A 12,459-nucleotide genomic window follows, 5' to 3' on the forward strand; every position below is an offset into this window, starting at 1 on the left:
TGATAACTTTGATTTCGCCAGAGATACATTTAATAGAATTTATTAAGTTCCTTCACAGACTTCATTACTTATAAGATTCTGGACAGACATAGATGTGAAGTGCAACTTGACTGGTTTGCAGAGGCATACACAGCGAGGCGGTGGTTCTACATTAAAATTGTATCTATGCACATCAGGTCTGGGTAGGTTTTGTCTATTTCAAAAAAGTCTACAGTTTGTATCTCTACTACAAAAGATATTTAATTCATCTCTACTTAACGTTGTGGAAAAGAAACTGTGTCTGAAACTGTATGAATAGATTCCATGAAGTGAGTGAGAAGAGATTATAAATATAAATACCCTTTTGGCAGCCTCAGTGGTAGCAGTGGGAAGGCTTTAGTATTGAAGAGTCCCCTTTTAATGTAAAACACTTTGAGTTATCATGTAAAGAAATGTGCTATATAAATAAAATTGCCATCGCCACTCGAGATTAATTCCGTTTTCATAGTAATCAATAGAAGAAGTAATTATACTATAACTACTATTAAGTGAAACCACTGTTAGCTGTTAAAGTTCTCATATAATCTACATTTTTGATTAATAAAAGTCAGTGAAAACATAGAATTAAACACGAATAATAAATTGATTCAAGCACACATAAAGTAATGTACGGTCTTATCAGCCTCTGCTTTTGGCCAGTGAGAGTTACAGCAACATCACAAAAACTTTCTCTCCACCCACGCCAGTCTCTCAGCTCTCTCCCACCTCGAGGAAAATTATTTCTGGAAAACTGGTTACGTACAAAACAACATGTAGCTAAGGGCAACAAAACTTTCAGACAGTCAGCATCAAGGCTGCAGGTTCCCACACCATAAGAGCATTCAATGTAGTACAGCTATGTGCCATTAACGTGCACTCAATACCACAGCAGGAGAGTAGAAGGCTTTGCTGATTATTCCAGACAGCTCTTTTCCTCTCTCTTTCCTGTAATTGGCTTCATTTTTTGAACAGTAAGGCTTTGAAAATCCTAACACACACGCACACATACACAGAGACACACACACATTCAGTTCGGATCACTGAATGCAAATTAATTCTTGTTTTAAACTCTGCTGCCAATTTGCTATACCCACCAGAGAACATTTCACACGGCAAAGTTTGATTGGGTTTTTCTCTCTCTATGACTGTGTCTCTCAAGTTTTGGAGATGGCGCTGAAAGTATTTTTTGATAGGAGACAGCTGCATCTGTTGTCTGTGAACAACTTGCTTATCTGGTTGTTTGCTTTTGAGGAAACAGAGACGGCTTATAATCACACAACCAGACCGACAAACACAGTTATTTCCAATTTTTGTTAGAGCTGCTAAACAGAAGAGTCAATCAGCCAAAACTATCTTAAACACAAAAAATTGCACGCAGTAGAGTGCATATCTTTGCCAGGCAGTCGCAGGGGCTGGACAATTGTTGTGATTCCAGCAGCGTTTTTAGAAGCCTCCCAGAAGCTAATAAAAATTGGTGCATTGTCAATGTTTGACAGAGTGCATTGCACAGAGCATATCAAGTGTTCCTCCCAACAGGCGCTGTATGTGAAACATATAGTATAATTATGAGGATGAGTGTATTATTAATAACTGAAACACAGCACAAATCTTTGATCCATGTCATCCATAACTGGACTTTTAACATTCCTACATTACTTACAAAGACACCGTACTGTCTGGACAAGCAGAAATATGTTCATCTTTTAATGAGCTCTTTGCTGCAGCAGGCTATCTCTTTGAAGACGTATGCTCCAGACCTAATAACCAAAAAGTCACTAAACACGGCAGGACCTTCAAACCTTACCTCTCTCCCTTAGCAATTTGTTCTCCATCCTTTTTCCTCTTTTTAGGTTGCTGAAGCTCTTAGAACAATCAATGCAGAGAAAGCAACAGCTCAAGATCACATAAATATTTTTTTTTCTTCAAATGTCTGCTCCTTTAATTCCTGACGGCTTAACTCATATTTTTAACCTGAGTATTTTTACTGGTATCATCCCAAAAGTCTGGAAAGTGCCTCATCACAAAGGTGGAGACAAGTCTGTCGATTTCAAAACTGCCCTGCCTCTAAAAGATCTTCAAATCTTTCGTCAATAACCAGCCTGAATGTTACTTTAATAAAAATTCCATTTGAAGTCCCCATCAATCTGGATTTAGAACAGATCATGGCACAATCTCTGCTGCTACCCTAGACTTAAATCATATCATATCCTCAGTAGACAGTAAAATGCATTGTGCAGCTCTTTTTGTTGACCTTTCTAACGCTTTTGACACTGTTGATCGCCCCACATTCCAACATCAGACACTGGCATGGACTCACAGTTTGAGATGGTTTAACAGCTACCTTTCAGACAGACTGCAATGTACCAGGGCTGCCCCCAACTAAGAATTTTCCTAGTCGACCATTAGTTGTCATTTAGGGCCATTAGTCGACTAGTCACCTACATGTTTACAATATTAATTTAATTATGAAATGGTTTGATTTCAAGGTCTGAGAAAGAATAGTATAAGTACTGTTGTTAACACTGTGCTACATTGCAGAGAAGTACAAAACCGTACTAATGACCCATACTAATGACCCCAAAGCAGTAATGATTGTGCTAAGTGGCTAATGGGCATGTAGCTACTTACACATTTCAGATTATATGTCATGTTTGTAGTTGATGAATGATAGGCAAATGTTTGCCTGCAGAGTTTACATATCACCTTGGGTTCGTCCTTCACCTTCTCAAAATGATCCCACACTTTGGATTTCCTGCCTGACATGTTATTATGCTATTGACTGCTGAGCGTGGCCACTTCCTGTGTCTGGCCTTTCAAATTAAATTCCCACATGGTCCAGTCATATAGGTTTTGATTTATTTTGACAAGGCACAACTCCTAAAAGAGTTTCACATCGTTTATTGTGCGACTAAGTGACCAATGAAATCTTGCCGACTACTGACCTTTCTGGTCGACTAACGTTTGGTCAACCAGTAGGGGGCAGCCCTACAAGGTACAATAGTGGGTGATGTTAAATCTGAACTTCTTCCAGTTACTGAGGGCATTCCACAGGGTTCCATCTTAGGTCCGCTAATAATTGCCTTTTATATTAATGACATTGGCATGTCCATCGATACACGGAATTTACATTTTTATACAGATGATACTGTTTTATATAGTTCAGCAAACGCTATCCAGTCTGCCATTAATTATCTGTAACTTTGATTTAATACCCAACAGTACGCACCTCTTAAACTGAAACTTGATGTAGACACAGGCAAAAAAAAATGTCCATAAGTTTCTTTCGTAGGCGAAGGAAACAGACAGTAGTCTTCAGATCTGCATTTTAAATGGCGCATTGATTGAGAGTCATTTGGTTTGTTGACAAATTAACTTTTAAAATACAAATAGACAACATAAGTCAATTAAGAATGCAACTGTTTTTTACCCCCTTTTTTGTTGTTTGTTTTTAATAGAAATACATCCTGTGTCCCATTAACCTATAGGAAACTGATTGTACAAGTAACTTTTTCAATTTGTATTAGATAGTGGCAGTGCTATTTATAGACATGCTTCTGTCTTTATCTTTAAACATTTATATCCTGACTATCACTCAGCTCTAAGATTTATTACTGACACACCATATGGCATCAATCTTTGTGTCTTTTATCAGAAGGTGGGCTGCTCCTCCTTCTCTGTCAGGTGAGATCAGCACTCGTATCTATTCAACTATAAATTACCACCTCATTTATCATCACTCTTTTGCCTAAGACATTATACTCAAAACACCCATTCTCAGGACTGTCTGACATGACATGTCCCTGCAGTAAACACTAATCTTGGAAAGACAGCCTTCAGATGTTTTGCCCCATTAGTCTTGAATAATTTACAGAGTAGAGTGAAACTTGACACACTGATATTGGTGCTGCAATCCAAACATTTGGTTAGAGGTTATATCGATTTTAGGTGCAACTGTTTTACATAACATGCTTGTACTGTTATTCCTTTTCCTTTATGACTGTGCTAAGTGTATTTTAGAATGTTTTAATTCATAATTTGTCATGCATTTGTCTACATAAATGCATATTTTTAATATCTACATATGTTTTTATATAATATTTTTTGTATTTTTTCCTTTGTATTCCTTTTCATACCTACACTAGGTATGATGCAAACTTCAGTTTATCATGACATAGCAGGTATGGAATTCATCTGCAGATGTTCCACAAAATGTGGCATTCAGCAGACTAAGTAAGGCTTGTTGTTTTTAACTGAGCTGATTCTCAGAAAACATTCAGCCTGTACCAGCTTCAAGAGGTTAGAAGAATTTGACAGTATACAACTTTTAATAAAACAGTTTTTTTCAGCATTTGTAAATCACCGCAATGACGAGAAGTCCTTGAGCATGCAGTCACAAGTGTGCACACGAAATAGTAGACTGAATGGGGCTTCATCACACTGTGCATTCTGAAAGCAAAGTAGGCAAAGGCAGCAGAGACTTAATTCCGTGTACTTGCCAGAAGGTAAAAACACAGACAGTAGAGGGTGAAAAAAATGTTCAAAAAAGTCTCTCCACAATCTGCGAAGACTACTAATGTCAACAGAATCACCAATATGTTTTCATCAGGACATTAGCACACACACATGTGGTTTTTTTTATTGTTATACATAACAACAAGTTTCCATTTAGTTTTTAGTATAATGTTGTACCCACTAGGAGGCACTTAAACTTACCAGGTGGAGGCGGTAGAGCATATGGTCAGGGCGAGGTGCAATAGCTGTACCTGCCAAGGTAACATCCTCCTGACACCTGGCCCCCTCATATGCTGACTGCCGTTTTTGGCTTCTTCCTCAGGTGTTTCACACAAACCTCAATGAAACAGCGATCTTTCTAATATGTCTGAAAACTTTTGTGGTTGAATAGATATCCTCATTAAAATGAAGACTGCAGACGTAGGTGCTCACATGCAGAACTTTGAACATTGCGCCCTCATCTTTTCTAATTGCTGTAACCCAACAAGCTCCCAATCCATCATCAGATAGAAAGTGTGGATGCATTGGCTTGTTGTTGGAATATACGGAACCCTACTGTGACTTTTGCAACTTGATTGCCCAATTGTTTCCCTCGATTTCTGAGTGATGGTGGTAGAGAACCAGAAGTAAGTCTCTGCCGTCTTTGCCTACTCCCACCCTAAGGACGCAACATGAAAAACCTCTATTGGTCTAGTAGTATGCAAGATTAGCTGTGGGCAGATACACAAACCCACACAAGTAAAACAAATGACAAAACACATGATCAAATATAAGCGGTTATATCAGCGGTCTTCCTCTCACATGGATATTTATTTATACTTTTTATCAGTCAGTATCACAGCTAGTAACATTTAGAAAATTATCAGGGAGACATGTAAATTTAAATGTGTGAGAGAGAAAACGAGGGAGGGCGGCGGACAAAGGTGAGAGGCTCAGAGAAAGAAATCAATCATTTGAATGCATGAGGCCTTGCTCCCATGTATCCAATAACGTCTCATTTGAATGAAAATAAGAGACCACTGAGAAGCCATATTGAATTTCCTCTTGCAATTACGTGACTATGTGGCCTCGCTGGCTATTAGTGCGCCGTGGGGGGATAGCTGCCTCGTGCTCTGTGATCTGCGGGTCTGCCACAGAGCTGTCTCAGTGAAAAATAAGCCTGATAACATTAACTTCTCCTTTCCATTCAGAGAATAAGGGGTGGATGTAAGTCCAGGGGGAGAAGCTTTTGGTAGTGAGAAAGGGCTCTGCAATCTCTGGTGAAATTTAAAGAGCTCTATTTAAACTTTGCAACTTCATAAATTCAGCTTAAGAAAGTGATTTGTGAGGAGTGTGAGCAGCCTCGGTGCCGGAGAAGCTTTTGATGGAGCTATATTTGAAAAGCCTGTGTCGCTTAACATTACCGTCACTGTGAGGGAGTTGGTGTTATGTAGGAGGCTGTGGGCTTAACACGAAATCATCCAGTGCATTTTTTTTTTTTTTCTCTGAGTCAGACTGCCAAAGCAGAGCCGTGAATGCAGCCTGGCATTTCTGCATCAGGACTTTGTCTCTGTCAGGGTGAAGGCTGTTTTCACGGATGCTGCTTGAGGGCGTGTTTGTGTTTGGCGCTTTACATTCTGTGACTTTGACAATGACATTGACTTACACTGTCATACGGGCTTTTGTGGAGTAAACATCCGCACGACTCAAGGCATAGTATGAATGGGGCTATGTGTGCAATCGTGCGTGCCTTTATGTTTGCCTGTGTTTGTGGGGAGAGTATGTGTGACCCCTGTTTTCAGTTTTAAGAGAACAGAGATTAGGAAATGAGGTGCTAGATGCTTTTCCCTGTGTCTCTCAGAAGAAACACAAGCCCGGAGCTCTGAGCACAAAGCTGCAGAAGCTTCAGGCCTGTACTTTAGTTAATGTTTATCAGCTGTGAGAACACACTGATGTACAGCTGGCACTAACACACTACAAAAATTGGCTAATTAAAAGTAACTGGCTGTGGTGGGTTTATGAAACAATATTGCAATTTATCATCATGTTATTTCAGATTTGTAAGGTTGCAGTTCACTGAAGTGTTGTCGTGATACAGAAGATAGAAAAAAGAAAAAAACGAACATTATTAAAAATAGTAGAACTTTTTAAATTACTTCATCATTTTAAGCCCTGATAATTATTTCTATTAAAGCTGCAAATCCTAATTATTTTTATTATCAGTTTATTATCAGTTAGTCAAAGAAAATGTCAGAAAATAGTGAAGAATATCAAGCACTCTTTCCATCATTCTTCAGATTGCTTGTTTTGTCCAATTAAGAGTCCAAAACCCCAATATATGCAATTTCCAATCATATAAAGCTCACAAAGCTTCACATTTGAGAAGCTGAAACCAGTCAACATGTAAACATATTTTTTCAATCGTTAAAATAGAAACATTTATATTTTCTCATAGAGACTAAAATGTGTTTAAAAATGTATTATGCTTTAACAGTGACCTTAGATTATTGTATGACAGCCTTGTAGTGTTTTAGAATACAGTTAATTGTCATTTAGTATTAACTTCCTACCTGCTGACTCTCTCTCTTAACAGTGAGCTGATTTTTTCATGAGGTATTAGACAACATGTTCCCATTTCCAGGTTGTTAGATAGCGACACTTGTTCATGCCCCTTGGTGTCTGATACTGAGGCACAAGGCACCCTTTAGCATCCTTATGAGATGAACTAGGCTTTTATCTGCTTCCTTAGTAAGCCCATCTGTGGCAATATTAGATGCTCAGACCAACTGACATTCTAAGAGCAAAATGTGTCCTCAAAGGTCAGAGATCTGGTGGATGGATGGGTCAAACAAACAAAGGACTTTAACCTGGGTGATGGCAGTTCATGCCCAATGTGAAACTAAGGGTACTTTCACACCTGTCCTGGTTCGGTTCAGTCGAACTCAAGTTCATTTACCCCTAAGTGCAGTTCGTTCAGGCTGATGTGAACACAGCAATCACAATCGGATGCGCACCAAAATAACCGGACTGAGACCACGGCCCGGTTACAAACAAATTCTGGTGCAGTTTGTTTGTGGTGAGAACGTGTTCCGACCTCAACTGTAGTCACATTAGGCATTTTTTGGGTTAAACAACATGAGCATGTTACAGTCCTAGAGGATTATTAATGTGCACCTCCTCCTGTACTGCCTGAATATGCACATTCGGCACATCCAGTGCCTCAAAACATTGTTTTCTAGTCAGAACTGCGCCTCGTTTTCAAACTGTATGGTTTGACTAAAATGAACAATGACAGCAATATAGTCCACGATGACCAGCGCTAAAATCAACCTGCGTAGTTGTCCCTCCATTGTGACATTAGAAAGTGTTGCATTTATCTTGCAAGTGTACTCTTCCTCGATGTTTTGTTTACTTCCTGGTTTTTGTGTGAGAACATGTACGAACTCTAACGCAATTATGCAACCTTGTAACAAAGTCAGTCCCTGATTCGGACCAAAGCAGGACAACTCTAGGTCTGAAAGCAACCTAAAAGTCAGCATTCAGTTATTACAACTATGTAAGTGATGAAACACATGTAATTAAGTGACTAGGTTATATAATTAACTTACACTTAGTAACACTTACTAACAACTTAAGTTATGTAACAAACTTGTTTTAATTCAAACCATGGCATTTTTCTTAAACCTGACTTAGAGTTTTGGCTCCTAAACTTATCTGAAAGCTTTTTTGAAAATTCACTGTATGTAACAAGCTGAAAGTGTATCAGAACATGAATGCTTGTTTTGAAGACACTGTATGCATGTAACAAGCTGGCACTTAAACGCACACCACTGACCCGAAAGGGATACCAGGAAAGTCATAGCTTGAAGTAAAGGGCCACTAATTAAGCAGCTGTATTGATAATTAGGGAGTGAGAATGTGTTCATTCAACTAATGTAGAGCTTGTTTGATTTGTGCAGATGCCTTCCCTTTTAGTGTCTTTGCTGTATTTTATTCTTACACCCAGTAGGCGACTCGGGAGAGATGAGGGGAGATGCCATCCCCATTGTTAGCAAAATGATCCCTGTTTAATCTCCCCCTTTAAAAAATCAAATCACCCACTGATTACACCGACTCAGTCTGGGCAGAAGTTCACCAAATAAACGAGTAGACTTTGGTCTGCCTTTTGAACATGACAAAGGCGTGAAGGCCTTAATCAAACTGGCAAAATATTTTGCAATCAAACTGCTAGCTGGGTATTTTCTGCCTTCAAAGTGGATGTCATAGTGTGTCTGGCACTATGTAAGGAAAAGTCTCACTCTGTGTCTAAAAGAGCATTTTTCCCTTGTGTTTATCATCCTCAACCCATCCTCCCACATCTCATTCCATTTTACCCCCCAATGTTACGCCTCTCCCCTCTCCATCGACCCCCCTCCTGTGTGAAGCTAAACTGTCGGCTGTGGAGAGCAATAACTGCATGTGCAGGACGCCGTGCAACATGACCCGCTACAACAAGGAGCTGTCAATGGTCAAAATCCCCAGCAAGACTTCGGCCCGCTACCTGCAGAAGAAGTTCAACAAGTCAGAGAAGTACATCACGTAAGTAGTCAATGACAAAGTTCTTAACCACCAAATGATGCTCTGGTACTGCTCGCAATGTGAGGATGATAAGTAGAATACCCTTAGTGCTAATAGAATTAATACAACAATATCTTTAAATACATTAATTTCAACCCTACCTATTGAACCGATCAATGGGCCATGTCCCCAAAGCTTTCATGCCTAGATTCTTTTTTTTTCTGACTATTCAGTGCTTCGATTTTCCCTGAGTGATTGTAGATAGAAATGAGCAGTTGGGAGCACTTGGAAACTAACAAGCACTTTCCTTAACATGGTTCGTCATGTGTTGACATGACTGATGGTAAGAAAATACCAGAAAATATTTAGCTCCTTCAATCCCTCATGTTAATGACAGATCACCCAGAATGCTTGTCCAATTTAAGGACAACACTGATACCCAAAGATGTGGGTTAAGAACAAACTGTGAGTAGGATGTTTTTAAGTTTTGTACCGAGAAATTTCAGAGAGAAAAAAACCTTGGAAATGTTCGTGAATAAGACCCCGGTGAGTGCAGCTAATAATTTTTGAGAGGTTTTTACCACATTCATTCATAGTGGATGCACCAAGACAGGCCAACATTCACATTCACACCAACCCACAACTTAGAGTCTCCAATTTACCTGACATGCAGCAAAGTTGAGCATCCAGAGGAAACAGACATTAAAAGGTAACAACATACAAAGGCACCACAGAAAGGACCCGAGGCTCTCTGCTGCCCACATTGTCTCTTATAGTCCTTTTAATGAAGAATTTAAAGAACTAGAGTTTCTGTGAAAAGCTGAGCCACTGCAGCACTCTTGTTCTCCTCCCACACTGTGGTTGTGTCTCCCTGGTTGCTCGGCACTGTAGGAAATGGATAGACTGTTTCTAATTGTGATGCTTGCCAAGTGATCGCCTGGTGTGGGATTCATTAGTACTAATGCCCAATTTTGCCTTTTGCAGAGACAACATCTTGGTGTTGGACGTGTTCTTTGAGGCTTTGAACTACGAGACCATCGAGCAAAAGAAAGCTTACGAGGTGGCAGGCTTGCTGGGTAAGTTTTACTCAGTGTTACCTTTATTTTCCAAACCTGGATCCAGTCTATGTTAGACACAGTCATGCTACTTTCAAGATTCTGATGAGAAATGGCCCACCCTGACTCATGGCAGCAGATTTAGATAAGATAATTCAAAGATGCCTGATTGGACGGTCACGGTGTACGTGACAAGTCATCAACAAAATGTCGGCACTGTGAAATGTTGTGATTTTACTGGCAGCAAGATAAAATTGACAATTTTGCCAGTTCTTTATGGAAGTTATGGTATCTATAAATGAAAAAAACTGCAATTAGCCTCTCCAGTGGTGCTGCCAAGGGGTGGCCAGGGGGGCCAACCTGATACAATCACTGGCCCCTCTTCGTGAGTCACATATGCGTGATATGGGAGGCCTCTGTGAGGTGATATTAGACTTGAGTATGCTTGTTTCCAGTAAAAGTGTGTTCCTTACAATCAATGTACTTCAAATAACGCTGTATATTTATGGGGTGCCGTTTGTAAAGTGGCTCACGCTGAAAATAACATCAACATTTTGCCACATTTAGCTTCAAACAATGTTTAAAAAAGTGTCATGAATTTTTTAACGTCACCTTTTACCACATTTACAGCAATATTTGTTAACTTAGAAATATTAAATAGTTAAATCTAAATATTAAATGTGGCACCTAAATGTTAAATGTTAAATCTAAATGTTAAATCTAAATCTAAATATTAAATCTAAATCTAAATCTAAATCTAAATGTTAAATCTAAATCTAAATGTTAAATCTAAATGTTAAATCTAAATCTAAATATTAAATCTAAATGTTAAATCTAAATGCTAAATATAACACTTTTTTAAACATTGTTTGAAGCTAAATGTGGCAAAATGTTGACGTTATTTTCAGCGTGAGCCACTTTACAAACGGCACCCCATATATATTTGTCTTTTTAAGGGAAAGGATAGCCAGTCGATCTCAAAATGTTCACTGTACCGGTATTAGTCTATGCACAACAGATAAACAGTATGTGATTCCTTAACTCATTATGTCAACATAGTTTTCAACTAGCCTAGATACTTCAACAGTATAATAGACTTCCTGAAATTCACTTATGGCTTTTTGTTTTGGCATGCCACCCCAAGATTTTCAATGGTCCCATCTGGCCAACCCTATGAAAAATTTCTAGGGTCACCACTGATCCTCTCCACAAGTTTTAACTAAACATAATAAAGTTGTTGCACTTGGTCTTTTTCATTTTTGAGTGTGTTGCTTTCATTTTTTTCAACAATGACCAATTCATTGAAGCAGTGATCTCTTCAAATCCTCTGGGAGCGGGGCAGATGTGGACCTCCTAAACTGCCAAATAAAAATAGCCAAATGTGATTTATTTCAGGTTACTTGAGAAATCGTAAGTGATACGTAAGAAATAATACATTAATACGTTACAGCATTACTGCCTAACTCAAAATTTATAGGTGCAAGCAAATGATCAACTTCAGGTTCTGTTACATTGGGCCAGATTCGGGTTTTGTTGTTTTCAAATGTATTAAGAAATCTCTCTCTCTTTCAACATAATGTCCAATGAAGATAGAAACACTGTAAAGTAAAGCCAAAGTTATTGCATGGGGAAAAAAAGACTTCTGCGCCTGCAATTCTAAGGCCCTGTTTAGACGACAACGGTTTCTCTAAAAACGGAAAAGTCTGTCCTTTGCGTTTCAAAAAACTCCAAGGCCAATGAGTAGCAGTGTCAATTTGCAAAGCAACACCACGGCATGACGCCATGCGCCTGTGCTGAAGCGCCTTCCTCTACAAAGCGGTGATTACAAACCAAAACAAAGAAGACACAATGACGAAAGCATGCACAGATAACTTTGTCTGGATGGACGACGAGGTGGAGTTGCTACAGTAACAGATCTACACTTCACTTCAAATCAACAGGGTGAGCAGCACAAACAGAGCTCGCCATTGTTGTTGTGACGGTCGGCATGCCTAGTGACTGGAACCGTAATGTGCATGTGCGAAAAGTCTCCGTTTTCAGAGGAACTGCATATTGCAAGTTTACGTGACAACGGAGATGCTGCCGTTTCCAAAAAGTTGCACTCTGGAACCCGTTTTCGAATCGTTGCGTTTTCAGGCACCCAAAACGCCGCTGTCATGTAAACGATTGGCCAAAACACAACTAAAGTTTACCATTTTCAGTTGAAATTGCTGTCGTATAAACGAGGCCTAAAATAATTCCCAGCCCGGCAGTTTACAGTCTGTGAAGTCTGCATTGTGCTATTGTTGAGAATAAAGCACTGGCAGGGGTTGGGGGCTGTGTGGTGGAGGTGTGAATG

At 39.3% G+C, this 12,459-nt stretch overlaps 1 protein-coding gene across 2 annotated transcripts in view; it reads left to right on the forward strand.

The window, feature by feature from the left end:
* Nucleotides 1-12,459, forward strand: part of asic2 (acid-sensing (proton-gated) ion channel 2) — a 540,319-nt gene that overhangs the window by 521,125 nt on the left and 6,735 nt on the right. For both annotated transcript variants that reach the window (XM_050069916.1, XM_050069915.1), the window contains 2 exons: nucleotides 8,934-9,087; nucleotides 10,051-10,142. In XM_050069916.1, the coding sequence (XP_049925873.1) occupies nucleotides 8,934-9,087; nucleotides 10,051-10,142 (246 nt within the window). The remainder of the gene's footprint in view (nucleotides 1-8,933; nucleotides 9,088-10,050; nucleotides 10,143-12,459) is intronic.

The sequence above is a fragment of the Epinephelus moara genome, chromosome 18 (assembly GCF_006386435.1).
Source record: "Epinephelus moara isolate mb chromosome 18, YSFRI_EMoa_1.0, whole genome shotgun sequence".
NCBI classification, from domain to species: domain Eukaryota; kingdom Metazoa; phylum Chordata; class Actinopteri; order Perciformes; family Serranidae; genus Epinephelus; species Epinephelus moara.